General features: G+C 49.8%; 1 protein-coding gene across 1 annotated transcript in view; it reads right to left on the minus strand.

The window, feature by feature from the left end:
* The window catches only part of SFRP1 (secreted frizzled related protein 1), a 47,717-nt gene extending 23,394 nt beyond the window's left edge, over window positions 1-24,323 (minus strand). The window contains exons 1-2 of the mRNA XM_030538084.1: window positions 23,099-24,323; window positions 11,082-11,159 (exon numbers count right to left, since the gene is read on the minus strand). Coding sequence (XP_030393944.1) covers window positions 11,082-11,159; window positions 23,099-23,642 — 622 coding nt within the window. The 5' untranslated portion in view covers window positions 23,643-24,323. The remainder of the gene's footprint in view (window positions 1-11,081; window positions 11,160-23,098) is intronic.
* Window positions 24,324-27,050: the final 2,727 nt, after the last annotated feature.

Here is a 27,050-nt window from a genome sequence, read left to right on the forward strand (position 1 = left end):
CCCAACACACCCCAGTTACACCTGGGCTGCCTGGCTTGCTCTCCCACTGCTCACGAAGAGGAGAATGAATCACAAAGAAGTGTCTGTTACAGCCTGGGACCCAGGAGCTTGTCAGAAGTGACTGAGAGTCATGGAAGAGCAGCCTGGATCAGAGACTCACCCAACTCCTGCTAGGAGTGAACTATTCCCCCTCTTCCAACCTCACTCCCCTCAGACAGCTCTGGCCTGGACATCAGCTTGGTCTCTGGCTCTCTGGCTCTGCTCCCCTTCAGAGATGGAAGAGAAGTGTCAGTCAATAACAAGGTCCCACTCCCCTTCCCACAATGGAAGAGTGAGAACAGCACCATCCCAGCCACAAGTATCTGTAACCCATCAGCATTCACATGACACCTGTTCCCAGAACTGGTATTCCTTTGCAGGCACAGACTGTACCATTACCAGCTGTTCCCAAAGACAGAACACCCCAGTGCCATGCCATCATCCCACTGAACTGCCATCGTGTGGAGGCTACAGCTGCCCCTTTGTCCTTACGATTGCTGCGGTTAGGACCATGTGCCCTGAGCAGGTGGTCCAGGGGAAGCGCCCGACGAGGTGCAGTGCCTGCTGCTGAGGCAAGGCTGCGCTGCGGCACGGATCCATTCACCACTTTGAACAATCTCAACCTTGAAGGTGTTTGTTAAAGCTGGGTGCAGCTGTACAACTGAGATGTTATCCTTGTACAAAGACATTGTGAGCTGCCTGGGGCAGGGCAGGGCAGGGCATTGAGTCGTTCACTGGTACCAGGTTTGTCACAATGGGACCTTGATCCCTGATATGGGTCTTTAGATGCTACCATAACAATAATAATCATAGGTGTTAAGGAAACAAAGTCTCACGTGTATTACAAGGGCTGGAAGAATTATTCAAAGCCCCGTCTCTTCCCAACAGCTTTCATGTTATGAAGGGTGATGGCCCATGAGAAAGGGTGTTAGGAAAAGCAGCTCCTCTAGCCTCAGCTTAGCTGTGCATGGTCCTGCCTTTGACCTTGGGATTCCCAACAGGCCCTGGGCTTTGCAGCCAAGTGTTACAGACAGGCTGAGTTATGTAAATATTCTCCTTTATCTTCCCCCTCCTATGAATCATGCCAGGCCCTATCTTTCAGAACTCCTTCCAGGCTCGCCTCCTAGACACAACTCTCCTCTTCGGAGAGTTGTAAAGAATTTTGCCAGTTATTTCGCCATTATAAGAAGGTGAGGAGGGGAGAGCTGTTCTGGCAGAGTGTTTGCCATCATAGCTAGAAATGTGTTAGCACCACTTTCACATCACCCAGCTGATGTGGAAACCTCACCCACCATCAGCCATCTGGTTACACGGGGAAATGCTTCCTATTCATAACAAGGAACAAAATCACATTTTGCAGTGAAGCTATTCAGGTCATTGGGTTCATCAGGGATCCCAAGGCTGTGTGAAAATAGACCCCAAAGTGCCAACAGAAAGCTCTCTGGGCAGCCCCCAGGAAAGTGCAGGGGGCTGTGACCCCGTCAGACATCAGAAGCGTAGCAAGGTCGGTCTGCACCAGAACTCAGAGGAGAAGCCTTCAAGGAACCATCGGCTCTACAGGAAGTGCTGCTTCCCTGTGAGTCAGTGCTGGTGCTAGGGGACTGCTGGAGAAATGCATGAAATGCAACACTGGCTCCTCACCACTTGTGCTCATAAAAGATCCTCCTAGCACTTTTACCAGGCTTCAGCGTGTGAACCCCAATGTCCTGACTCCCTAACATTCCTCCTGTGGTTTCAAATGGATACAGAATTCTTCACTTCATTTCCTAATTAGCTGCATACTGTTGCTGTGTGCTGTTAAACTGCTGCTGCCTCCCACCCCAGACATGACTGCATTTCAGCAGTGGGTGAGAAATGCTTAAGCCTACTCTGTAAATTGCCGTTGGGATGAAGGCAAAGCTTTAGAAGTGTAAACTAGGATTACAAGAATGAATGGGAAAAGGCTGTAGAGAGCAGAGAGGTGTGGTGGACCCAGTGACAGCTGCCCTTTATAGTAAGCTTTAGTTTAAACATTTATTGTATGTGTCTGGCTTTGACAGAGAATCTGTAACCTGCCAGTTACCAGTGTTTACCTTGGTGGAAATTCACGAGAAATCTCAATCTGAACATTTTAAGAGTTTATTTTAGTGCCAGATAAACAGTTCTGCTTGATAAATCACCCATGTGACAGTATCCCTCAAAGACTAAACAAAGATCTCAAGCACAATCCAGAGCCCTTTGAGGAACTTTCCAAAAGCTAATGCATCCTTAATTGGTTGCTCTTAACAGGTTGGAGCAGCCGCCCAGGGCAGGGTCTGAAATGTGCTGACACTCCTCCTGTCACTTTCCTCTCTGTTAAAGCCACAGGTAAGATTTACTGTTTCTAAATGGTGCTGCTTGCCAAAGGAGCTGAAGGTGTTAGCTAAATACCAGGAACATCTGTGGGGAGAGAGGAAATGAACTTACACAGTTCCAGGGATGGAGAGGGCAAGAATGAAGAACATCAGAGCCATTCATTGAAAAAACGACTTGTCCTCCAAAGCCTTTCTTGTAGGTGAACGGGAGAGACCTCTCTGACCAGCTAAGTAGATGCCTTACCTATGGTTGGCCTAAAAAGAAAGGGCTGGAGATATAGAGAAAGACATTGCGGATAGATGCGATGGTGCGACTGGGGCTCAAGGCACTTCTGAATGTTTCCTGCTTTCCCTCTAGCCTTCATCCTCTGGAGGGGAAACTGGTAACAGGCTCATGTGCTGTTTGAAACTGTGCGGCTAAGGCAGGACCAGCAAGATGCTAGGACATCTCCTCCTGGTGTCATGGGAAGTACTGAAGCCAACTGCCTCGGTGCAAATCAGAATCCTGCCTCTGAGTCACTTTCACTTGCCTGGCAAGTCTTTAGTGACACCAAAAAGACTTTTGTCAAAGTATAAAGCGGTAACCCAAGTCCCTGCACAAAGACTGGCTGGGTGGTTGCTAGCCATGACCCACCACTGCAAGCTCCCTTGTCGTTACAAGTAAATGACATAGACAAATGACGTTTGTTGGTCAAAACAAGGACAAGCCATGGAAGTGAATGGCAGGATGGATAAAGGTGACTGATCGATTAGTTTCACCTGCTGCTGACCCTCTTTCATGCAAGGGTAGCTAGAGTGGAGCCAGAGGTCCGATGCCCAGACCTCCCTGCCACATGAACAAAAGAGCAAGACACGAAAGGTTCACATCCCCCTCCCCCCAGCTATGGCCGGAAGTCATGGCAGGTGTTCACAGAATTCCATTCTGCCCCCTTTTCCCCCCCACCGCCTGGTATAAATGGAACATGCTGCCCACCAGCACATTTGCAAGTACCATGAATTAACTAAGTAGCTAATACATCAAGCTATAGTGTCTCTTATTCCCACCCTCCTGACTGGGCAGATTTGGAAGCAGCATTATTAACCCTCCTCAGGACTTCCGCTTAGCGGAGAGAGGAAAACACAGCAGCAGGAGCTGGAAAGCTAACTACAGCTGCATGAACCATGAGTCTGTCCCCAAAAGAACAACAGTGAAAATGGACATGGTCACAAAGGGATATCAAAGACCTGGCCATCTTCCCATTGTCACTGAGATTCACCAGCTGCCAAGCAGGACCAGGAAACTCATCCACAACAGACACCAGCCATGTGCTGATCAGCTTATTGGAGACTTTTCTAGACTTGGGAGAGCATTTTGTTTTCAAACAGAAACAGTTTCTGGGAGTCTGGGACAACCAGGGGAGAGGCATTGGGAAAAGAGAGGAGTGGGTTGAACTTCAGACCCGCAATAGCTTCAGCACTTGTTTAAAAAATACAAGTACACCTCAGTGTCATGCTGGTTTGGGAAACAAAGACTGACTTCCAGGTGATCTGGAATGGCTGAAAGAACTGTCCAACCCAGGTTTGGGAGAGAAAAATCCATCAATGACAACATGGGAAAACACACTAGTATCTAGTGCCAGATGGATGCATTCATGCCATTATGATGTAACAGAGCTCCTGTGTGATGTCATTGCTAAAACAACTTTCTTTCAACCAGTACATGCCAACCCTATTCCTCTTTCCTGTATCTGGGACTAACAAAGAAGAAGATAAAGTATACTGCAGTATGTTTGGTGTTGTCATGATGTTTGTTTTATTCATTTAAATATCTCACCCATTGCATTGGTTTAATTTTGCATTTTTCTTGAAAAATAAAAAACATTATTTTTTAAAAATGGCAAGACATGGCACATGTATTTCCATAATAGTCCAGTCTATGAAAAGTTCAGGCCAAACAAAATGAGTCCCAGAGTCTATATTATCGTGCAGCCACACACACTGCAGTGGGTTTACAGATCTACTTATTGAACTCCAAATGGTCTGGGGCCCAGAGAACACCAGGAATTCAAGATCTGTCAAATCACAGTAAAACTTCAGGATCTTACAATGATCTGAAGATGCTGTAACTCTGGTTCTGATCATATGAATTTTTAGAATTATATTTCAATTGATGTGCATATGCAGCCATTGCCAATGGACTCTGGGTAGATTTTAGCAGTGCTGGCATATATCACTAACCCCAGGCTTCTAGATCGACATTGTTTGAGGGGGACTCCCCCTACTCTCCACTCCCAAGTGATTTATATACCTTATACCCCAGAATAATACCTGAGTAGAGCCAATAGGAATATTCCTGAGAGCTGCTGGTTGGGGCATGAGCTCTTTGGCAGCATCTAAGGGTCTGTCTACACTGCAGTTAGACCCCCAAGGCTGGGCAGGCTCATGGGGCTCTGGCTAAAGGACTGTTTAACTGCGGTTTGCAGCCTGAGCTTTGGGACCCTCCCACCTTGCAGGGTCCTAGAGCCTATTCTAAGTTTAACCCAACTGCTTCATCTCCCCACAAACACTATGAGAGCTGAGGGGAGCTAGCTACATGGGCAGCCTGGCCCAGGGAACTGTCTCCAAAGTAGTATTTCCACCCCATAGACTCTGTTGCAACAGTTTCTCAATAATTGAACTGCCATATGGGTTAGTTAATGTCCTGGGCTGCTCCACTAAGGGCCTGAATACTTCTGATTTGGCCACCCTGGTGTGTTGTGTAACAATCCCAGCAGTTGGGAAGAATATTCAGAACAAGACACTGATGACAAGCGTGTGATTAAATGTTTATTTCCCTTCCCAGTGTTTGCCCATAATGGCTCATTCCTCACATTCCAATCACTGTGGATGTAACGTGCATTGCAGGGACAATTGTTCTGAGTCTGCCAGCCTGACTTCAGGGAACAGCTCTTGCTCCTAGGTTTATTTATTTTTGCTCTGAGCGAAGTGGGTTTGTAGATGCTACACTTTCCCTTTAAGTGCACCAGCTCTGGTGCTCACGCAGTGCTTGTAGGTGTTCCCTGCACTCAACCATAAAGTGCAGGTTGGCGTTCTGGGTTTATTAGCAGTTGCTTGGAAGTTTCTTTGCTGGCACACTATCCATGGGGCTCAGCAGGCATGGACACCACCTCTCTCCTGGCAAAGCCATAGCTAGGTCTAACAAAATATCACAGGATTTGCTTTGTTCACAAGTGAAGTCTCCCCCTTTCCAAACACAGACTAAGCGAGAGCAAAGACTGGGTGTGCAATGTACTGCTGGCTCCAATTGCTGCAGTCACCACAGTGGCTGAGCTGCAAACTCTAGAAGAGTTGCAGAGTCCAATGCAAAGAGCAGGCACAGTCAGCGTAGGAGATATGACACGGGAGACGTCTAACAGCAAAGAAAAGCCTCTGTTTATAGACAGAGCAAACCAGATAGCAGACAGCAAGTGCCGCTGTCTGAGATCAAGTCCAACAGTGAGGATAAGGTGCATACGAGACACGATGGGAGAAGGATGTGACACACCTCAGGGAAAGCTCTATCACCATGTAATGCTAGAGAGGCCAAAAGGGAATTGCTAAACAGGGGGAGAAAATAGAGGGAGTCGACAGTCCAGTGCAGAGACATGATCTGATGGAAAACAGGAATGAAATAAAATTATAGATGCTGGTGTTCAACTGCTAATGATCATGTAGCCTGATTTCTAGGAACACAGAAATCTCCAGACCAGATCAGACCAGGGCCCCATCTAGCCTGGTATCCTGTCCCTGGCAGTAGCTGGTACCAGCTGCTCCAAAGCAAGGTGCAAGAACCCTGCAGTGGGGGACTGATGGGCTAACCTGTCCACAGGAAGTTTCCTCCCGGCCCCCAATAGCTAGAGGATGGTGCCTATCCTAGAGCAGAAGAGTTTGTATCCCTTCCCAAAATGTGTTCAATATTTACTACAACAGCTCTAGATATTAGTTTTACCTGTATGAATGTAAATCCCTTTTTGAATGCTGTTAAACTCTTGGCCTCAATAATATCTTGTGGCAGCGAGTTCCACCAGATAACTGTGAGTGTGAAAATATATTTCCTCTGATCAGTTTGGAATTAGCCTCCTTTCCATTTCCTGGTTCCGGTGCTTTGGGACAAGAGACAATCCCCAGCAGCCTTCTCTGTCCCATTATTTATTCTGAATACCTTAACCATGTATGTCCCCCTTTATTCATCTCTCTTTACAGTAACCAATAGTCTCAACATGAAAGTTAGACAAAGCCCTGGCTGGGATGATTTAGTTGGGGACTAGCCCTGCTTTGAGCAGGGGATTGGACTAGATACCTCCTAAGGTCCCTTCCCACCCTGACATTCTATGATTCAGGAGAGTGAGGGGAGACCTGTGCAACAGGGCAGAACTCAGACTGCTTTCTCTCACCTCAACAAGCATTTCTAAAGACAGCAGGCTTGCAGGCTGGCTGCCATATTGAATTCAAACTCCACTTTGGCTTCCACATCTGTTACTTGATCCAATCTGAAGCATATGCATTCTTGGGAAGCAATTACATAGGTTTTCCTGTATATGTTTTTCTCTGTTGGAAAAAATCTGCCTTGAGCTTGGGACATTTGGCCAATCAAATCTGTGGAGAGTCAAGCATTCATTGCTAGCAGAAAGGGTAATGAGGCCTGCATGCTGAGCAGGTTTGGGATTGCATAGCACACTTTGGCACAAGGCACATTCAAGTGCTAATCCCTGACAAATGCACACCTTGTTCAAAAGGCCTTTAAGAACCTTCCAGGAAAGTTACATTTACCGGCAAGAATGTCAAAAACAGTTAATGCTGGTTTGATCTGAAAAAACCTGATATTTTTCCTTACAATATTTTTCATTAAGTTCTGTTTAGCTATGATTGTCTGCCTCACATACTAAGCCACCAGCTCTGCATTCTTGTCCTCATTGCTCAACACTAGCACCATAAGGGCTTATTTTTGCTTTCTGTAGCTGCAAAAGTTGCACATGGGTTTGGCAGACAAACGCCGAGTTGACAAAAGGAAGCCAGCAGAACAGGCCAACGCTGGGGATTTTCACTCGCTCATTGCTGGAAGTTTGTGCCTTGTCCACAAAAGCATGAATCGAAGCTGGAATGTGACACTTTGAAGTAGATAACGGACTTAACTGAATTCATTGCACAGCCACACCTGAGCATCCACTAATGACAGGCCTCCCTCTTCATCTCCCACCTTGCCCCCCTAATCCAAGCCTACCACAAGCCTTCAAGAGGCGGCCAGGGGGAGCAGCCAGCATAGCCTTTCTCATCTATTTTTCTCTGCCTGGATATCCTAGCACCAGGAAGCCTTGCAAGTCCTGCAGAGCAGTCTGGCAGGCCAAAGGAGCTCTGAGAAGCATCCAAAATTTTGGGTGCATCTTGATGACTCTGAAGTTCTAAGCCATACTGTCATCCTGCAGCCCCACTCCCCCTGGGCAGATGTGCTGGGCAATGCACAGAGTCATGGGACAAGGCAACATAGTTCCCCTGACCCTGCTCAGACGTGCCTGCATTGCACTAGCCATGCGGCACACATTTGCCTTGTGGGCTTTAGGCTGCATCTTGTGGGACCAGCTAGGAATAGACTCTTGACTCTTCACCAACTCTAAGGTTAGAAAGGACCAATATGATCATCTAGTCTGACCTCTTGCATCACACAGACTCACCCAGGAAAGCCACTGAAGCCCTCTCAATATCACAGCTCAGCCAGCTGGAACTACATCTACATTCAAGAAACCCACCTTTGAGTTGTCGCCCCCCCCCCCCACACACACACATTCCACAGTGGGGACACCTGCCCGAGGATCTTTGTTCAATCCCTTAAAGCAATAGCTGAAAGTACCCAGCATTCTGGGTCACCAGGTGCCCGGGGTGGGGCAGAGGATCATGTGTGTGTCTCCTGGGTCACTATTCATTTGAGGGAGCAGAGGAGAAAGGCAGAGTGATCCACTGAGTGGAGCCATAGGAAGAACTCTCTCAGGCCGGGGCAATGCTGATTGACAGGGGCCTGGGAGGATCTGTGGTTCATTTGCTCTGCGCTGACTCCAATAGAGATGGCCAGGATTGTTCCTGGACCCCCCTGCTCCCTGGCGCTGGTGAATGGCTGGCCAATCAGATAACTAACTGGCTGAACCTTCCTGACCTCCGGGTCCGAGCAGAGACGGGGGCTCCGTGACCCATAGAGCAGCTATTGTAAACACACAGACTGCCCCATGGGGCTGTGGGAGGAGGCGGTGAGAGGGTAGAAGTCTGGATGGCTCCTGCAAATGGCAGAGGACCGCAGCCAGGGTGGTTTGGAGGGAAAATGCTGCATTTTACGTGAAAATGGAGTCACTAAGGGCACTGGCTGGCTCTCCAATGTGTCAGCAGCACGTCAGCCAGGGAGCTCAGAACATTCACTTCAACCAGCCCTGGACTCATCAACCACCTGACTGGCACACCTGATCCCCCTGAAGCTCTAGACTGGCCAGCAGGGGTGCAGCCCAGCACAGATGATGTCCCTGAACCAACCACAGAGCCTGGCTCTGTCCCCTCCACTTCAGCCTGAACCACACTGGTCTCCTCTCTGCAATGGCCAGACAGCAGGAGCGGGTCCTACTGAGCAGCAGCACGGCCCCACTACTGCAAACTCCTCCCTTGTCTCAGACATGGCCAGGGAAACCTGCTAAAAGTTTACTCTGCAAGAGTCACTGATGACTGGGAGGCATCTGGAAGGAGTTTCCTTCCCATGTGAGTCAAAAATGCTCCTACTTGAACAGTGAGCAGTGCCAGAGCTCCAGCAGAGAGTGGGTGCTGGGCGCCTTCTCTGCAGAGCAGCTCAGCCCAGCTGAGAGCCTGTATCAGTCTGCATGGGGAATACGTTCTTCCCTTCTCCTCCAGCCGAAGTGCAGGTGCAAGGCTCCTGGGATGTCACTCGCAGTTACTAATCTTACTTACGCTCCAGGCAGAGAGCCAGCTCAGCTCGGCTGCAGCCTTCCCCAAGGCAGACCACAGGCTGACTGGCCAGGACACAAATCCCCACATGGATGGCTTTAGAGCCAGAGACGCTGTCGAAACACAAATGTGCTAAGGAAGCCATGTTAATCCTGGAGCGCCTAACAATCTTTACAGCAACCACCAAACCCCCTCCACCTCCTGCAGCCAACACAGACACTAGGTGATGTCTCCTGCAGTGCAGAGTTAACAGGGTGAGATGGCGGTATTCAGGAGGGGCTGCCCCATTTCCGCACAGAGGACCCGCCTGTGCTGGAGGCAAGACCATGAACTGCCTCAAGCAGGGTCTAGTAGGGATGGGTGGCCTCCCAGGGAGAGCCACGGGCAGTGGGGAGGCTGCTGTGTGGAGGAGTATAACTCCAGAGCTGCAATGGCCTGGCTCCAGAGAGAGGAGGGGAGAAGTAATCTGGGTGAGGTGGGTGATGACAGGGGTTTGCAGAGTGGGACAGGGAACAATAAGTGGCTTCTGGCTGTCAGAGACCTTATCAAGTCCTGGGAAATCACAATAGCTTGATCAGAGAGACCGCGAGACCCCATGCTGTCCTTGCCTGTCCTTGCCTCTACTCCCGGAGAGCAGGCCCTTGGAACTGCACATAACTGCACAGGGTGGAGGCCGCTGCAGAAATAAACATCTTTGTTTTGGATGACTAACCACAGGGCCCACTGTGTAGGGTGGAGAAAGGCAAAGCACCACTGGGGACACCGAGCTCTCTCCTGCCCAGAACAGGAGTGTGGGAGTTTCCCCCTCCACAATCCCAGCCCCCAAAGTCAGCTGCACGTGGGCCCAGGTTAGCAAAGCAAGGCAGGATCCACGATCGGGAATGCGCCCTTTCCACTTCCCACTGCCGCCACCTCCCCAGCTTCCCTGCGTGGCTAAGTCTGAATCACTCCAACTCCAGGGCACAGCTGCGTCCGGGTTGTAAGCACCTGAGCTTTTTATACCTCACTGCCTGCCTTCCTGTTAGCCTCCTGATCTCTCCACTCCCCTTTCCCCTCCTCCCACAGCACAACAGTGACATCTAGGGGCATGTCCATTTACTAGAGAGAAACCTGCCACCCAAGTGCTTCGGGGAGCCCCAGCTGGAGTGACATTGCAGCTGCCTGGGCATGGCAGAGAGGCAACCCAGCGGCCAATCCCCCACTGCCCTGCTAGTTGAGTGGCCACGCTCCCCACTGCCAACTGGGGATGCCGTTCCACTGCTCCAGGCCAGTAGCCCGGGCAATGGGTAAATGATGACATGCGATGCAGGACACATACAGGGTCAGGCCCTGCTCCTGGGTGCGAGTTGCAGTCCCAGATTTGGCTCCATGCAGCTCCAGCACCAACAGTGCACTTCCCATCTGATAACCAGACTCAGCCGAACAGCCATGGCCACCCCAAGGGAACTTCCATCTGGGCTCCTGCTGGCTCAGCAGGGTGGATCCACATTGGTTTTTGACGCAAGCACCAGAAAGAAAAGGCAAAGCACGGTGGCCCTGCAGCAGCCATGCAGTGCTCCCAGCATGCTAGGACGGAGCTGCTTCTCCTTCACCTAAATTACTGCACCATGGCACTTCCTAACCAAGACAGGAAACTGCCAGTAACTAGCTGAGCAGCCCAAGGAGAGGGGGCTCTGCATGATATTGAGTTTCTCCTCCCTCATGTACATTAGAAACTCTGGAAAGTGAGAAGAGGAGGCCAGAATGTTTCCTTACCGAATTCACTGGCACACAGGTGTTCAATGATGGCATCTGACTTCATCTCGTTGTCGCAGGGGGGACACACAGCCGTTCCTAGCCAGGGAGGAGAGACGGGATCAGTACAGAACACACTCAAACTGGAGAGATTTGGTACCAAACTGGTTACATTCTCAGACCAGTTCCCACCAGCGCTACCCTCCCACAAGGCATTTGTTATGCATCCCATGACGTGCTGGACCAATGGCCCAGCCCTGGGAAGGGTCTGAGGCCTGGGAAACATTTTGCCACCTGAAACCCATGGAAAGGCCTAAAGGAGCCGCTGTCAGATGGATGAGGAGCCTGGCATGGTGCGCAGATAAAGGGAAATGCGTTAACGTTCAGTGAGGGCTGGTCTATATTTAAAACACTACAGCACAGACACTACCTATGCTGACAGGAGGGGTTCTCCCATCTCGGAAGAATTCTTCTGGCTCCTCCCTAGTGCTGGCTACACAGGGACTTAGGTCTGCTTACCTATGTTCTCCCAGGGTGTGGATTTTTCACACCGCTGAAAGACGTAGCTAATTTTCTAATCTAGACCAGGTCAGCTGAAAGAGGCTCCCAGAGCCCTGGCCGGGAACTTTCTGTGGTGAAGTGGGGCTCACAGCCACAGCCTCCTACAGACAGGATTTCTCTGCACCAACTTCCTTCTGCAGTTCCCAGCTCCCCGTACAATGGCGCTGAAGGCTAAAGGCTGCCAGCTGGGAGTTGTGCCACAAGTCACTGCTCAGCGAATGGGCAGAACTGCCACTCTTCCGATAACACCAAAAGGGCCGACTGGCGAAATCCTGCCTGGTAAGAACAGAAGCTATGGAACCAGAAATGTATTGAGTTATTCCATCTACATTAATAGCATCTTTTTGGTGGCCCAACATGGGACTTAAAGAGTTACCCAAACATGTACAAAGCTTACCCAGTCAGAGGTTTGTTTAGATTTGAAGGATGGAGAGGAGGGAATTATTCGACTGAGATGAGGCTTTTACCTGTTACTGGTCCTATTGCAATGGTGCTATTTTCCACAGGCTTTGAGGAGATTCAGCTCACTCTCCCCCCTCCCTGAGCAAACAAAACCCCTTCACTGCTAGAGTGAGTGTGTGTGTGGAGTCTATGTGTCACACAATATCTCTGTGGCTCAGGAAGGTTTTAGCACCATGTCACCTGCTGGGATGGCCCCTGAGGGGCAGTCCCCACTAAGCATGTGTCAGAAATTCCCACCAAGTGCTGGTGGGCTTGTTTATTTGAGAAGTGGAGGGAAGCACGGGACCCATCGTTTCTCCTTTTGCACCGCACTCATACCGTCCCTCCTCATTACAAACCACGCTCTGGGCTGCAATGGTGCTTCTCTGCCCCTCCCTGCCCCCAAGTCCCACAGCTCTGCTCTTGAGAAACTAGTCCCCGCTCCTGCTCCTAAAGGTCTGACTGCACTTGGGCTTCTCTGCCGCAGCAGGGCCACAAGACAACTGACTGATGCCCTCCCCAGGGCTGGCCTAAGAGCAATACAGTGCACCCAACAAAGACACACAGAACTGCGGCCTGGCTTTGAGCTGCTGGGCAAGGTGGGGAGCCAGCTGGGGAAGGCAGCTGCCAAACTGGCAGGGAGAAGCTGTTCTGGGGCCAGATCCTAAGCAGCATCACTCCATGCTGCCTCCAAAGCTTCCAGTGAATGGGGGGAAAGGGCATCACCACAAGGGCACTGCAGCATGGCTCAGCCGTGTAAAATCCCGAACTAACAATGCAGAGAAGGGATGAGGCTCCCGCCGAGATGGCTCCTCTGTCACTAGGGCATGGCTACAGCAAGGACTCCCGCAGCCACAGAGGTGGAATATACATCAGAGGGGGCCTGCAGTTTTGACAGCCCTACAGGCTGGAGTTATCCCCAGAACAAACCCAACCTGGGCTGCAGCAAGGCAGCTACACCCCTCCCACCCACATGCCTCGCTCTGAGCCCTAGCTTAGTATTGGACTGCAGCAGGAGGCTCTTAGGAGAGGATGCGATATGCCATCCTGGGTCATTTTCCTAAGATCCGCTTTGTGAAGAGAGTACATTGTGCTCAAAGCCAGGTACTGAACTACCATCCTGTTTCAAGGTCCCTGCGCCCAGCTCTCGGCAGACAGGCTGAGACCACCCAGCAGCACAGATTTATGCTGCTGAAGGATACATTTGTTGAAAATGAGACACTGCTTCTGTTCTTGTTACATCAAACTAGAGGGCCCTTTTTCACAGGACAGAGATTCTCAGGGAATAAAAGAATACACCTCTGCTTGATACAACGTACAGAGAGGGTAATTAACCAGTAGAACATTTACCGAGGGTCAGGGTGGATTCTCCCTCACTGGCACTTTTTAAATGAAGATTGGCTGTTGTTCTAAAAGATCTGCTGCAGGAGTTATTTTGCGGCAGGTCTCTGGCCTGTGCTACCCAGGAGGTGAGACTAGATGATCACAATGGTCCCTTCTGGATGTTGAATCTGTTAATCTAGGAGGCTTTCCCCCAGGCTCTTGAGGGCAGAAGGATGGGCATCCCTCCTCAGTGACTTCAAGATTATTGGACACAGAAATAGATCCCATGTGAAGTGAGGTGTAAACTCAGAGGAGAAGGATGGTCTTGGGCTTACAGCATTGTCCTGCCACTCAGGGAGGCAGAGGCTCAGTTCTCTGCCACTGGCTCCCTGGATAGCCTCATCCAAGTCACACAATAATTCTGTCCCTCTCTGTTAAATGGGAGTGATAAACCTTCCCTTGTCTATTAGGTTCTAAATGCTTTGAGTCAAGGACTGTCTGTTACTATTTGCATGTGCAGGTCCCAATGAGGCCCTGATCTCAGTCAAGTTTTTAAATGCTATTGGGGAACAAATAATTAACCACAGTGTTCATGCAACACCTAGAATTGAGCTCATCTCATGATCCAATGTCCAAGGATTCTGTCTCTCTTTCTCCACCATGGGTGGGAGGAGTGGGCAGGGATGTATGGAACAGGCCCCCTGTGAAACAATAACATGCAATCACCACTTCTAGCTTTTTAATTTACAAGTGACTTTGATAGGAGCAGGATCCAGCCCTTAGGGCTTAACCAGGGCCTCATTTTACTCCTCAGGATGTTGTTTTTCAATAAGCAGTCAAGGAAGATTTCCATACAGCCTCCAAACATTAACGAACTGGATGAAATGGACAGAGGAAGCCACAGGGCATTCTCCTCCAAGTGCTTGGACTGAGAGCCAGGAGGCTGCAGCTGCATGTCCCAAGAACAGCTCAGATCTGGGAGGTTAGTCACACAGCTATTTGCATGCACCACACTAGGGAGAAAAGGTGGGATTTCCCCACATATTAGCTCACATCTGGAAACAGCCATGTGGCTGGGGCAGTCTGTCATTTGTACACCTGTTAATGGGCTGAGGTAAACACTGGGGGGAGCTGAAGAGTTAAGCCAATTAGCCCATGTGAAAACTATAATTGCCTTCTCCACACAAGGATTTTTACCATGTGTTAGCCCCTGTGTCACTGGAGCCCCGGAGACTCCCCGTTGTGCTGGGTGCTGCACAGACCCAGTAAGAGAGGGAGGCAGAGCAGGGAAGTGACTCGACCACGGTCACAGAGCAGGACAGGGCAGATGTGAGAACAGAGCCCAGGCTCCTGAATCCCAGCCCAGTGCCCTGCGCCCTGGACTCCCTGATCCCCTCCCTCAGTGTCTGTAACTCGATTATTCAGTGTGACTTTTCACTGCATTCCTCCTGTTAGCAGACTCAACACCTAAAGGCTGGCTGTAAAAGATGTTTTCAGCAGGGCTAGACTTGCTGCAGGGTTTATGGCAGCAGAATTACCTGGTGGCAGGAATTACCCCAGAGCCCCAGTGCACAGCAGCAGAGCAAGGTGCCCCCTACACCAAGGGCCCAGAGCCAGCAGAAAAGTCCTGAAAGTAACTGACCCTTTGGCCAATCTGCTGACTCAGCACATCCCCTGTGCAGCCTCTACCAAGACAGCTCACTGTATTTTAAAGCTGCTCTCTCTTGCTGAAGCCCATCTGGAAGCTGGCGGGTGCCAACACCTGTAGTTGAGTGGGGGTGAATCAAGCCAATTTCTACTTGTTTCAAATGAGAATGAGCTTGGCAGATAAGAATACATCTCCAGATGGCTTCACAGAAAGTCCCAGCCAGCATCAGACCCAGACATAGACTGCAGCCAGCAAAGTGCTGGCTGAGAGGGAATCTGGTTCCAGGCAGGTGCAGTGACAGCAGAGTCCTTTCCTGTTCCCACAGAATAACTGACCTGTGAGCAGAAGTTTCATCTACACTGGATTTGCCAGTGGACCTTCTACTCTCCTGTGCTGTCCACTGGCTTTCCTTGGGTCTGGTCCCACTGCACTTTAACCCATTGTTGGGCCAGCCCCCACATCCCGTGGGACATGCATACAGGCTGGTGTTTGGGGTGCAGAGTGAGGTCAGAACCAGCCTCCCACCAGCGGATGCACTCTGCTTTGTACCTTGAGGGAGGTGCAATCTGTGGGGTGGAATGTATAAGCCCCCTCTCACTTCCAGCAGCTGCAGAACAGTTTCTAGTCTGACTTTACCCGGAGAAATCAGTGGTGGCTTGAACACTAGCCTAGGCCTCAGGAGACATGGGTTCTCCTCCCAGCTCTGCCAGTGACCTGGGAAAGTGATTTCCCATCTATGTGCCTCAGTTTCCCCATCTGTAAAATGGGGTTAATGATACTGACTTCCTTTGTAAAATGCTTTGAAGCCTACTGATAAGAGTGAGCAATAAACCATAGCAGCAGTGTCCTCAGACCATTACTAAACTTCTTGCTGGTTCGAGAGCAAATGCAGAGTGCTTTCCACTTGGTCAGGAGCTCCAGGAGTTACTTCACAGCATGCCCACAAGAGAGGGGAACTGTTGAGGACCATGACACCAAAGCTGAACATGGGAAAGCCCAAAGAGCAGCTGTTGCTCTCTGTGGCTTGAAGGGCCGATGCTGTGGGGAGCTATCAGGCTCAGAAGGATTAGATTTTTATCAGTAAGTGTCAATAAACACTGATTTCACCGTACACAAACAAACTGATCACAAACATTTCCATCAATAATAATTAAAATTCACAGCTAGGCACAGTGAGGAAAATGCTGCATGAGAACTTGTTAGCGTTTGATTTAGGGCTATTTACATGTGATGTTGACAGCTTGCGTTTTAATGGTTATAAAGCTTTAACTTTATGAGTCTCAACATCTGCTGTCATTAAATAATTGTCTGACCCCCCCCATAATTTCCCACAACTGTGAAAATTTAAATAGAAACAAATCAGAAAAAAAATGCTAAAAACCCATAATTTTGCACAACTGTGAACATTTAAATGATAAAAATTGAAAAAACAAATCCTTAAAAATGAACATTGACGTTATCTGCCCATATTATATAAAAAACAGCAAATTCTGCCCAGACTATGTGTGAGCTAATTGCTGATAATATCTGCCCGCAGAGGTTGTCACATAGTTTCACACAAGCCATGTGGTTCTTCCTGGGAAAAGGCTGCCATCTAAAGGCAGAGCAGCACCCAGCATGCCTCGTGGAAGTTAAAGTCTTTCCGCCACATTCCTTTCAACATCCCAACCTGAGAAGCAATTAGCAGCTCTGCATAAGCTTCCCTGCATGGCAGGACACAGAGCACGGACTGTGCGATCCCCAGGCTGGAAGGTGTGGTGGAGAGCAGCCAAACTAAGCTTAAACACACACGCACACTTAGCCCCACCTCACCAGCACTCAGACCAAGCGCCTCAGTGGTGTTTCCTAACGATAGCTGTGCTTTCTCCTCTCTCTCACACACTGTTAACAGCCACGTCTCCTTGTGCTGTGCACGTACAGCCCCTATTCTGGGGAGAAGGCCGTCACATCCTATCTCCAGCCACCCTGCTGGAGTTCACCCTGCCTGCATGTCAGGCCCCTGGTGAGGTGCAGGCCAAGGCACAGGATGTGCTATCCTATGGTTACCATTGCAACCCACAGAGAAAGGCACATGGACGCCGGCTAAGTACTCATCTCCTCATCACAGATGTAAGAGCATGAGCCTGGATAGGTCACCGTCCCGCCCTGTGCCGCCAGCTCCCCCCGGGGTTAGTAACATTTACCTGCCTGAAAGGATGATGTGAGGATTTACATACCAGTGTTTGCACAGCTCTTGGAGATCTCCAGCTGGAAGGAGGAGAGAAGGGCTTGGCAGGTCAGAGCCCCAGCACCTCTGGGCCTAGCGGTTCAGAGCCCGGCACCTCTGGGCTTGGCACATAAGTTAGGAATGTAAAAAAATTGCTTGAGCCCCCGCCCTTCTTTCATTACAAATTAAGTCCTGTGTATTGGCAATACATATTCAGAAGCTGACACTTGGCTGGCTCCCAGGAATGGCTTGTATGGACACTGGGGGGCAGGGCAACCCCACAATGCCTGCGGGACTCAGGTGAAACAAGTTACTTGTTATCTGGGCCCAGCAGGATTCCCAGGCATGTGTCTCTTAGCCCCATGATGCCCTGGGGGAGGAAGCAAGCCCCTCAAGGACAAAGGGGACTCTTCAGACTCCGAGACTCCTTGCTGGGCACTTGTGAGAGCTGTCTGACTTTGAACAGTCACTAGCCCCCAGGCTGCTCAGAATAGGTTTAGTGACCAGACCGAGTCTTTCCCTGCAGCCCATGGCCCAGCTCCACTGCCCCTGCACTGGGCCCAGGAGGGACCCAGTACAAACTGGGGAGCAACACAACACATAGCTCTGACATGGGCCAACGCTCAGCAGCACTGAGGCCCCGTCTGCACTCCAAAGTTACATCAGCCTCACTTACATTGGCATACGGCTCCTGCAGTTATTAAATCCCTGGGAGGTGCACACTTGCTCCTGGTGTCGGCAGTGCACGTACTCACCATGTAGCAATTGTACTGTCAGCATGGGGCATTGTGGGATGGCCTCAGAAAGCCAGTAATAGTCGCCGTAAGCAACACAGTGTCTACACTGACACTGCATCGACCGTGACTCTCCACCGCTTGGGGAGGTGGGGTTACCAAATTGGCTAGAGAGGCACTTACGTCGGCTGGAGCCAAATTTAAGTGAAGACACTTCCACAGCTAGGTTGATGCAAGACAGCTTACATCGACCTAACCCTGTAGTCCACACCTGGCCGAAAATAACACTCTGGGGCTGCAAAGAAATTGATGCTGGCCTGGGTTCCCAGGCTACACAGTGAGCTCAGACTACCTGAGGTATGGACAAAGCCTTGCTTGAGCATCTTCTAGCTGGTGTGAGCTGTGACTGGGCCAACATGCTGTTTTCTGCATTTGACAGCAGTTCTGTACACAACCTCAGTCTGTTCCCAGCCGGGTTTTCCCCTGCTGCCCGTTTCCTACCACTCAGCTTTCAAGCAGCCATACTCCAGGGGCAGGAAGAGGAATGTGTAATGCTATATTAATCTGTGACTCCCCTGATGCATCCTGTAGGCCTGCAGGCTTTACCGCCTCCTACTTAAGGAGAAAGGAATTCAGCAGGTCAGCTCTTTGAGAGGCAGAACCAAATTCCAGTGCCAAGGTGTTAATGGGGGAAAATACTGAAAGAGTTCGTTCGTTTTTATTAATATGGGAGGGGGAAGCAGTGCTGGGCTCTGACCTTATTTAAGTCAACAGGAAACAAGCCCCAGCACCTGAAATGTAAGGGGGCTCCAGTTCAGTTTGGATTTTTCTTTTTATTAAAAAAATAAACAAAAAAAACAACCCAGAGGAGCCCAACAGCCCCACCGGTTTAGCAGCAGAAAAGCCCAGGCTGAACTGCTATACTGCAACTCATTCACCTCAACGGTCCGTTATCAGCCCATAGCTGGGAGGCTGGGGGCTTTCTGAGGGAGCTCTGCAACTTGCTCTGCAGTGGTTATTTGCAGGAGTGTGAGGTGCTGGGACATGCAGAGGCTCAGCACCTGCATGTATTGATCTTCAGTCCAAGGTCCAACTCTTTGCTAGGTGGTTGGGTAGGAGACACTGGCTGGGGAGGGGTCCCAGAGTTGCTGTAGATTACGGAGGTGGTTGGGATTAACATGCAAAGTCACTCTGCCTGTTAGCTGTTTGTTTCAAACAAATCTTAGTAAATAATGCATCTAGGAAACTGAACCCTCTTCTGTTTGTCAGTTATCCACAAAGAGACTGTCGTCCAGACTCCACTGCTGTAAATCGCTTCACTGACGTCACTGCAGCTACATCAAGTGATACTAACTGAGGATCAAGCACTCTGATTGTTGCAAAATGTTTTCTGTTTGAAACTATGTGCCTGATGCAGAAATATCCTGCAGATGGTCACACAGCAGTCACTATTTGTTATCCCTGGTAGGTGATGGTCAGCTATGTCACATTGTAGTTTTTTCTCAAATGGACAACTGAAGCCTTACCAGCAGGAGCCAGAAAAGTGAAAGGGATTTCAAGATGGCTGCAGGAACTTTCCCAGCACGTGCCTTCACGTGAACACACTTTTGCACGGGCATCCAAAGACTCTTGCTATCTGGGAATGTTCTTGCAAACAAACAAAATCACTTGTGTGAACATTCATGGCAAACAAGAGTGTGAATGCCATTTAACAGAGGTGTGGGTGTAGCTGAGGACTTTGGTACTTTCTTTCCACAACTTGCCCAAGCCTAGTTACTAATTTGTGCTTTTAAGTGAACTGTAAATGGATCCTGAAGCTTTTGTGATGGGTGTGTTTCTCAAGAGCTGATAGAACAGGGCCATGTCTACACTATGGGCACTACAGAGACACTGCTATGGTGCTACAGGATCCTATACTGATGGAAGGGGTCTTTCCATCGCTGGAGGCAATCCACCTCTTCAAGAGGCAGTAGCTAGGTCAACGGAAGAATTCTTCCATCACCTACCCGCTTCTAGGTCGACCTAACCAGAGAACTCAGGAGTGTGAATGTTTTTCACTCCCCTGAGCACTGTAGCTATGTTGATGTAACTTTTAAGTGCAGACCTAACCTAAGTCCTCTCTGCAACCCACAGAAAAGGATTCACAAATGCTTGAAACTGGAGTTGACGTCATTTATTGTAACACAGTGACTTTAATGACTACCGTGAATGGCATAATGATATTTATATTCTGTAGGTGAGCATGTTAGAAATGGTTAAAGAGAGACAGTTCTCATCAGCACTGCCCAGGGGAGGGTGCTGAGTTTTAAATCCAGTGTTTATTTTAAACTATAGTTGGACGTTTCTGAAGCTATGTCTACACCTAGCACTTTTGTAGGAAAAGCATTTGTCAGTGACAAAAAATCACCACCACTCCCAACTGACATAAGTTACACTGACAGAAGCAGCAGCACAGAGAAGCTCTCCTGCTAACACAGCTACCGCCGCTCGTTGGGGTGGTTTAATTATGCTGACCGGAGAGCTCTCTCCCACCAACATAAAGCAGGTACACGGGAGACCTTACAATGGCGCAGCTGCAGCAGTACATGGTCTCCCGTGTAGACAGAGCCTAACCATATGGGAAAGCTGAGCAGAATCAGTTTGTTCGGAAAGATCTTCTTTCCAAGCCCTTGAAAACAGCACTGATTTTAGAAGAAGTCGGGAAGTGCTGAGTCTGGGCTGACCCAGAGCGGTGGGAATCTGTAATGATGAGTGTTACCGCGAAAGCATATGGGGACAGCACTGCCCTGAGAATTCCAAGAGGCACAGAACAAGTCCTCCTACGTTCTCAGAAGACGAGAGCGCAGCTCTGCTGAGCTGCTGTAACCTTTCAAGACAGCGATTTCACAGCCTTCCTTCAAAGTAAAGCCTTTTTTCAAGAGATAAAGTTGGGACAAAACCCAGCAAAAGCCTGAGAATTGGAGATTGTGCTCCACAAATCCCTGCTGTTCCCCCACGTCCTACCCCTTGCACTCACCTCTCAGGTGGGACTCTCAGTGTACCTGGGAACTCACTTGGGCTGCCCAGCTTGCCTCGACTGTGGGTGGAGTGGTGGGTTCCCTACGGGGATGTGATAGCAGACTAAGCTTCTCTCCTCCCCAACCCCCTCATTTACTGGCCATAGCTGGACCTTACAGAGTATATCATATCCCACATGCCGCTGTCCAGACAGATTGTGTTGGCCCCGCTGTACCAGGGGACCCCTGAGAGATGGCATCTCCCCCCACATTCCTTGTCACACATTGTCACTCGGTCAGGTTAGTAACCCAAACATGGCATCACTCTGCCCTTTTCCACCTAGTGTTAAACTGAAGGCTCAGATGCTCTAATTCACAGCAGCAGGGGCTATCCAGCTCCTCGTTCTCCAAGGAGTCACCCTCCCTCCTGCCAAGGAAGGTTCAGGAGATGGGAAATGCTGTGGAAGCCTCTGCTGCACTGGGTCAGTCCCATCCCTACTGAACGAAAGCACCAGAACTCTGACTCTCTGCACAAACTGAGCAGCCCCCATGTTGGCAGCTGCTGGGATCCTAGCTGTGAATGGACAGGGAGAAAGTATCTTCCACCCCCCTGCTCCCCACTCTATTAAGCACTAAGAGTTAACTGAGCTGTGCCTCTCTCTCTGCAAGTGCTCTGTGCTCTAATTTTTACAGACACTCTGAGGACGTTACTCCTTGATTCCAGACTGCGTTCATTTCCTGCCCTAGAGAGTGGAAATTAAATGATAATTGGAGGATTCTGGACAGGACAGTTTCTGGTGTGGAAAGGAGCAAAATATTATATAACCCACAGTCAGAGGAGAAACCCAGGTTGGCTGGGCAAGCGCTCTCCCTCAGCACTGAGCAGAACATAAAGTGCTTTGTTTGCCAAAGGTAACTGCATTTGAGCAGCTATAGCGAATGGCAAATTTATCTTCAGATGAACCCTGGACGCACAGGGAATAAATCACTGGAATTATTCCCCTGGCTGCCACGAACTCCCTTCAAAAGCAGCTCAGGAAAACCAAGTAAGCCTGTCCCTTCCAAATGAAGCTAGAGGCACCAGAAGAAGAGCGCCACCACCTCTTTTTAAATACACTGTCTTCATTTTTTTATATTCTCTTTCCTGCCAACCTCTGAAATATTTTTAGGATCCAGAACTGGAGAGCTAAACACCAGGTCCTGTATTTGTTTTATAAGTTTTAAGCAACAAACCAAAGATTAGTGTAACTCAATCCATGCAAGCCCATATAATATCGAATAGACCTACTGTCCAATAGAATCAAACAAGCAGTTTGCCTCTGCTTTGTCCAAACAACCTGGAAGTCTGTTTAACTTACAGTAAAATTCTTGATCAGAAACGTTGCCCTGTACAAAACTCCAGCCCCAGGTCCAGGTTTACTGCCCTTACCTGAAATGAACAGGATTTGTTTTTCTAAAATACATGTAACCTGCTGCACTGAGGCTGCTTTGTGGCATGACTGAAGCAAGCCCATCCAGCCTCAAACTTCAGCGCTGCTAGGAAAACAAGGTGTTCCTGACAGGTTTATTTTCACTGCTTCCCCAGGTTAGCACAGGTTTAGACGTGTGGCTTGGGCTGTTGCTATAAAATGATTCCACGAGACTTAGGAATGCGAGGAAAGGTCCATTAGAACAGAGGCAGCAGCCGTCCCTTTCACGTCACTGTCAATGGTGGTAGATGGGTCCCAGATATCAATACTAGGCTCCAGCCTAAGAGAATCAGAACCACCAGGAAGGAGCCCAGCCCAGAGGAGAATGTTTACATGCTTAGAGGCTGATCCTGCTAGTGTCTACGATACTGAACTTCGTCAGAACGCTTGCTGCAGAGAGGGGACACTCAGAGAGGAGTTACTCACAAAGTGGTAGCTGGGGCAAGTTCTAAAGAGAAAATGTCCCTTCGCATCCCCCCTCTGAGGCAGGAGGAGGGGCTGCTACCCCAGAGCAAAGTTCAGGTGACTCTTGCTATCGCTTCTGGAGGGAGTTCTTCTTTGGACTGGAGCTGCATCTCTCTCAGGCCAGCCTCTGCTCTGCTAGGAAAGGGGGGAAAACCAGGGGTTAGTAGGGACAGGGCCAACACCAGTGAGACTTACCTTGGGGCTTGGAAGCCTCTGTGGCATTGGGAGTGGTCATCGCAATGCAGACATCGTCCTGGGGGAACTGGTCGCACTTGAGCATTTCTGGCCAGTAGAAGCCAAAGAACTGCATGACGGGCTCACAGGAGTCACGCACGGCCTCGCAGAGCCAGCGGCAGGGATAGATGGGCCGGTCTAGGCACACGGGGGCAAACAGTGAGCAGAGGAAGACCTGGGTGCCAATGTGGCAGTTCTTGTTGAGCAAGGGCACCCAGCTGCTGGCCTGCTGCTTCACCTCGGCCATAGTCTCGTGGTCCAGCAGGTTGGGCAGGACCATCTTGTCATAGCCCACGCTGTGGCAGAGGCGCAGGTCCGCTGGGATGGCCACGCACTGCGGGGGTTTGGTGTAAAATCGCCCACTTTGGTAAGAGCCTATGTCGGACTGGAAACTCACATAGTCGTATTCATTTGCATGACTGCAAGCAAAGAGTCCGGCCGCCAAGGCCAGCAGAGCCCCAGCTCCACTCCAGCTGGGGCCTCCTGGACTCTGGACTCTGCCCATCCTTTAAGCTGAATGAAATCAAGTTCCAGGAGCTTTCTGCTTCCTTTCCCCTCCTGGGTTGCAGGTCTGCAAGGAAATCCTCTCTCCCGGTGCAAGGCAGAGGTCTGCCCTTCTTCACTTGCCTCTAAGTGACTGAGCGAAGGAAGCAGCCTCTCGCCTGGTGGCTGTGCCTGGAGCACCTACTCTGAAGGCAGCAGGACTGAGAATGGCCAGAGCTCTTGTTGGAGAGAGTTTCTGAGCCTCACACACCAGCCAATCAGCACTGAGCTGCCCCTAGTGCACTCATTTATGAGTGTCAGTCACAGACTCGATTAGCCAATCACCTCCCTAGCACAGGCTTATTTGGGTATAAGCTAGATACAGGTCAACTCCCCTTAAAACAAAACCCAAAGCTGCACAACAGAGTGAACTGCATCTTCCCTGCAGGAAGCAGCAAACTTCTCGGATGCCAGCTAATGGAGAGAGCTCATGTTTTACCTTCACAGTTGCACACGCTGATTCACAAATCAACCAAGTCTTAGTTCCCTGCAGCTCCAGGCAGGCGAGCGACATGTCTGAGAAGCTTTCTGAGTGCCGTGAAACCTGCAGAGCACAGGCCCAGGAACTTTTTGCTCCTTACAGAGTCTGCTGTGCTGCCAAGTGCAGGAGTTCTCTTGTCAACACTTTCTGAAAAGGTGAAGATATGGCAGTTCTGCAGTTAGCATTGTCCAGCGGCCCAGAGAACAGTCCATTTGTTCTCGCAGTTTGAAACTAGCACTCAGTTCCCGGCTGTCTTCCCCTAAATAATTACTGCTGTAGGGGATGCAGGGTGTTAGAGAGGCAAACATTAATAATACACGTTAGCTCATCAGAGCTGCTTGTATCAATCTGACAAGCCCGTCACTCAAACACACATTTGAGTCCAATTTGTTACCTAAGTGAATAGTTACCTAAGTGAATAGTCCTGTCAGCAATTCTCTGGGGCTGTTCAGTTCCAGAGCACCTGGCCAGGATCAGTAAATGGTCCAACACCTTGCGGCGCAGGGCAGCTTTATTCCCCAGTTCCTGATGGCTGATAATTCTCCTCTCAGGACAGAACTCATTCTGAGGAAGCTGATTGCTAGAAGGTTCCAAAAGACTTCAGTCATGGAGGGGAAAGGAGAGATGCCTACATAGGAGGCTCTATGCCAGGTCCAGCTGGGTTCACATGCCCCCGGGTCTGGACTTTGCAGAATAAACAATTCCAAGCAGTTGTGTTTTGCAGCGATTCCCTTTGTCCCCCAGCAATGGCTGCACGTGCTGTCTCCTGGTTTCTGTGCACGAGGGGTTAATTCCGCAGTAGTTTTATATTTGCCAGCCGCCTCCAGAGAAATCCAGGGTCAGAATCGGATGTGTTAATTTGTATAATTCTTTCTATTGACTCTGCCAAGCTGTGTTGCAGTGAGACAGACTCACTGAAGGGCAGGTTTTTTAAATCAATGGGAGGCATCTATGCACAAGAGGCACCTAGTCTGCATCTTTAGGCACCTAAATACCTTAAAAAGTCTGTTCCGAACTGTATAAGGCCTTGTGCCCTTTGCCATCAGGGAATCTAGGATCTCTCCGAAACTCCCAGCTTTTCTGCAAACAGCATTTCCAAAGCTGCAAAGTGTTTCTGGGAACCTGGTCTGGACTCGGCAAACCTTACTTCCCGATGGATGGAGTCCAAGGAAAACTATGATATTGGCAGAAAAAGCCAGGTTGTTTCTTAAAGAGGTATTACCCATAATGAAATTCAGCTGGGGCTTGGTGGGGGCGGCTATGTGACAGCAGCAATTTTGTGGCTTCTCTGAATCTCAGCAGCACTCTTTCCTTTCCTCATAAAAAGGGACATAGTGGGGAAAAGTAATGTTGGTAGCCAGCAGCTTAACTCTTCTGCTGTTATGAATGGTCCCATCCCAGCAGCCTCAGGGGCAGTCCTTTGGAGTGTTCATTCTTAGGACGGTCAGAATACCTGCCCCGTTCAGTTTTCTGCACCTTCCCTACCAGTACCTGGTACTGGCCATTCCTGGAGAGTGGGCTGGACAGATCCCTGGGCTAGGGCACTGGGGCAGCACTCAGCATTTTGGGGGGTTTTTTTGCTCCTCCCTCCTCCCCCTAGTGTCCCAATATATTTTTCATCTCATCTGGTCACCCTAAGGTCACATGAAAAGGCAGGTCAGCTCAGTTTGCTCCCATTGTGTTTCTTCAAACCCAGCTGTGACTGTTGCTTAAAAATCACATGACTGAGAGGAGTTACCCTGAAGTGAAATGGAAAAGCCTCAGAAAGCCCCTGCACTGTCTGGATTCCTATCCCCACAGTGGGGACATCGACAGAAAATGCATCTCCTGCATCTGGGTAAGATGGTGTTGGTGAGGAGGGAGAGGAAAGTAGTTTTAAAAACTAGCTGCCACTCCAACAGCACCCTTTGTCCAAGGCACCTGTGCCCACAGGATCCTTCCTGGATACCTATGTAGCTATGACTGCAACCAGCTTCCTCCAGCCCCCAGAGCTGTTCCCACTTGTCAGACACAATACGGGGCACAGGGATCCACGCTTCCATGACCTCACTGGACCTAGCAACAGAAATAGTCACAACCAAAGTTTCCATTCGCCCAGAATGGGGCAGGACAGGCTGCTGAGAGCATGGCACCCTGGTACACTGCTCCCAGGGCCAGATCCAAGGCTTCATTCCTAGCCTTGAAAGGCCTCTTCTGGAGATCACCTCTCTCTCTCCACCTGTGACTGTATCTTCCCACCACGGTTGCATTAATCAGGAGACACGGAACCGTCAGCCCTCAGGGTGACACTTTAGAGAGACAGAAAGTCTGACTGGCTGCTGCTGCATGCCTATGGAACTCATTGCCACAAGGAATCAAGATGACCTTGAACCTTGCCTCTGTCAGAGGCCAGTGGTGGGGGAGTGCAGAGAGACAGGGTCTGTGAGGGCACAGAAATATTATTTGTGCAGCGCTGTGGCCCTTTACGAAAGCTCCTTGAGCAGGGCCCTGTCTGTTGATATGGGATGGTTGCGGTATGAACAAAGGGCAAGGTGCCGAGATGGGAGCAGAGTGCCATGGCTGATCCAAGTTGGAAAGGGAGAGAGATGGAGACACTTGGTATGGGGTGTGGGAAGCGGCCACGCGCATAGAGCAGCCTGGGTGGGGAAGGGAAGGCAGATATCGAGCGTTTTACATACACACTGTTCTATGTCTCAGTCATACAATTCACTGCTCAGCTTTAAACATACAAATGTCGGCCAGAGGACAAAGAGAAACCTCTGGTATCTCTCATTTAAAGCAGCAAGCCTGGAGAGTGGGGCCATTTTTCAGACCACTTCACTAAGTGGAGCTGGATGTAAGAACAGGCATGTGTCCCCAGGAATCATCTCTCCCGTATCCAGCTGGTCC

Source organism: Gopherus evgoodei, chromosome 19, assembly GCF_007399415.2.
Source record: "Gopherus evgoodei ecotype Sinaloan lineage chromosome 19, rGopEvg1_v1.p, whole genome shotgun sequence".
Taxonomy (NCBI): Eukaryota; Metazoa; Chordata; order Testudines; family Testudinidae; genus Gopherus; species Gopherus evgoodei.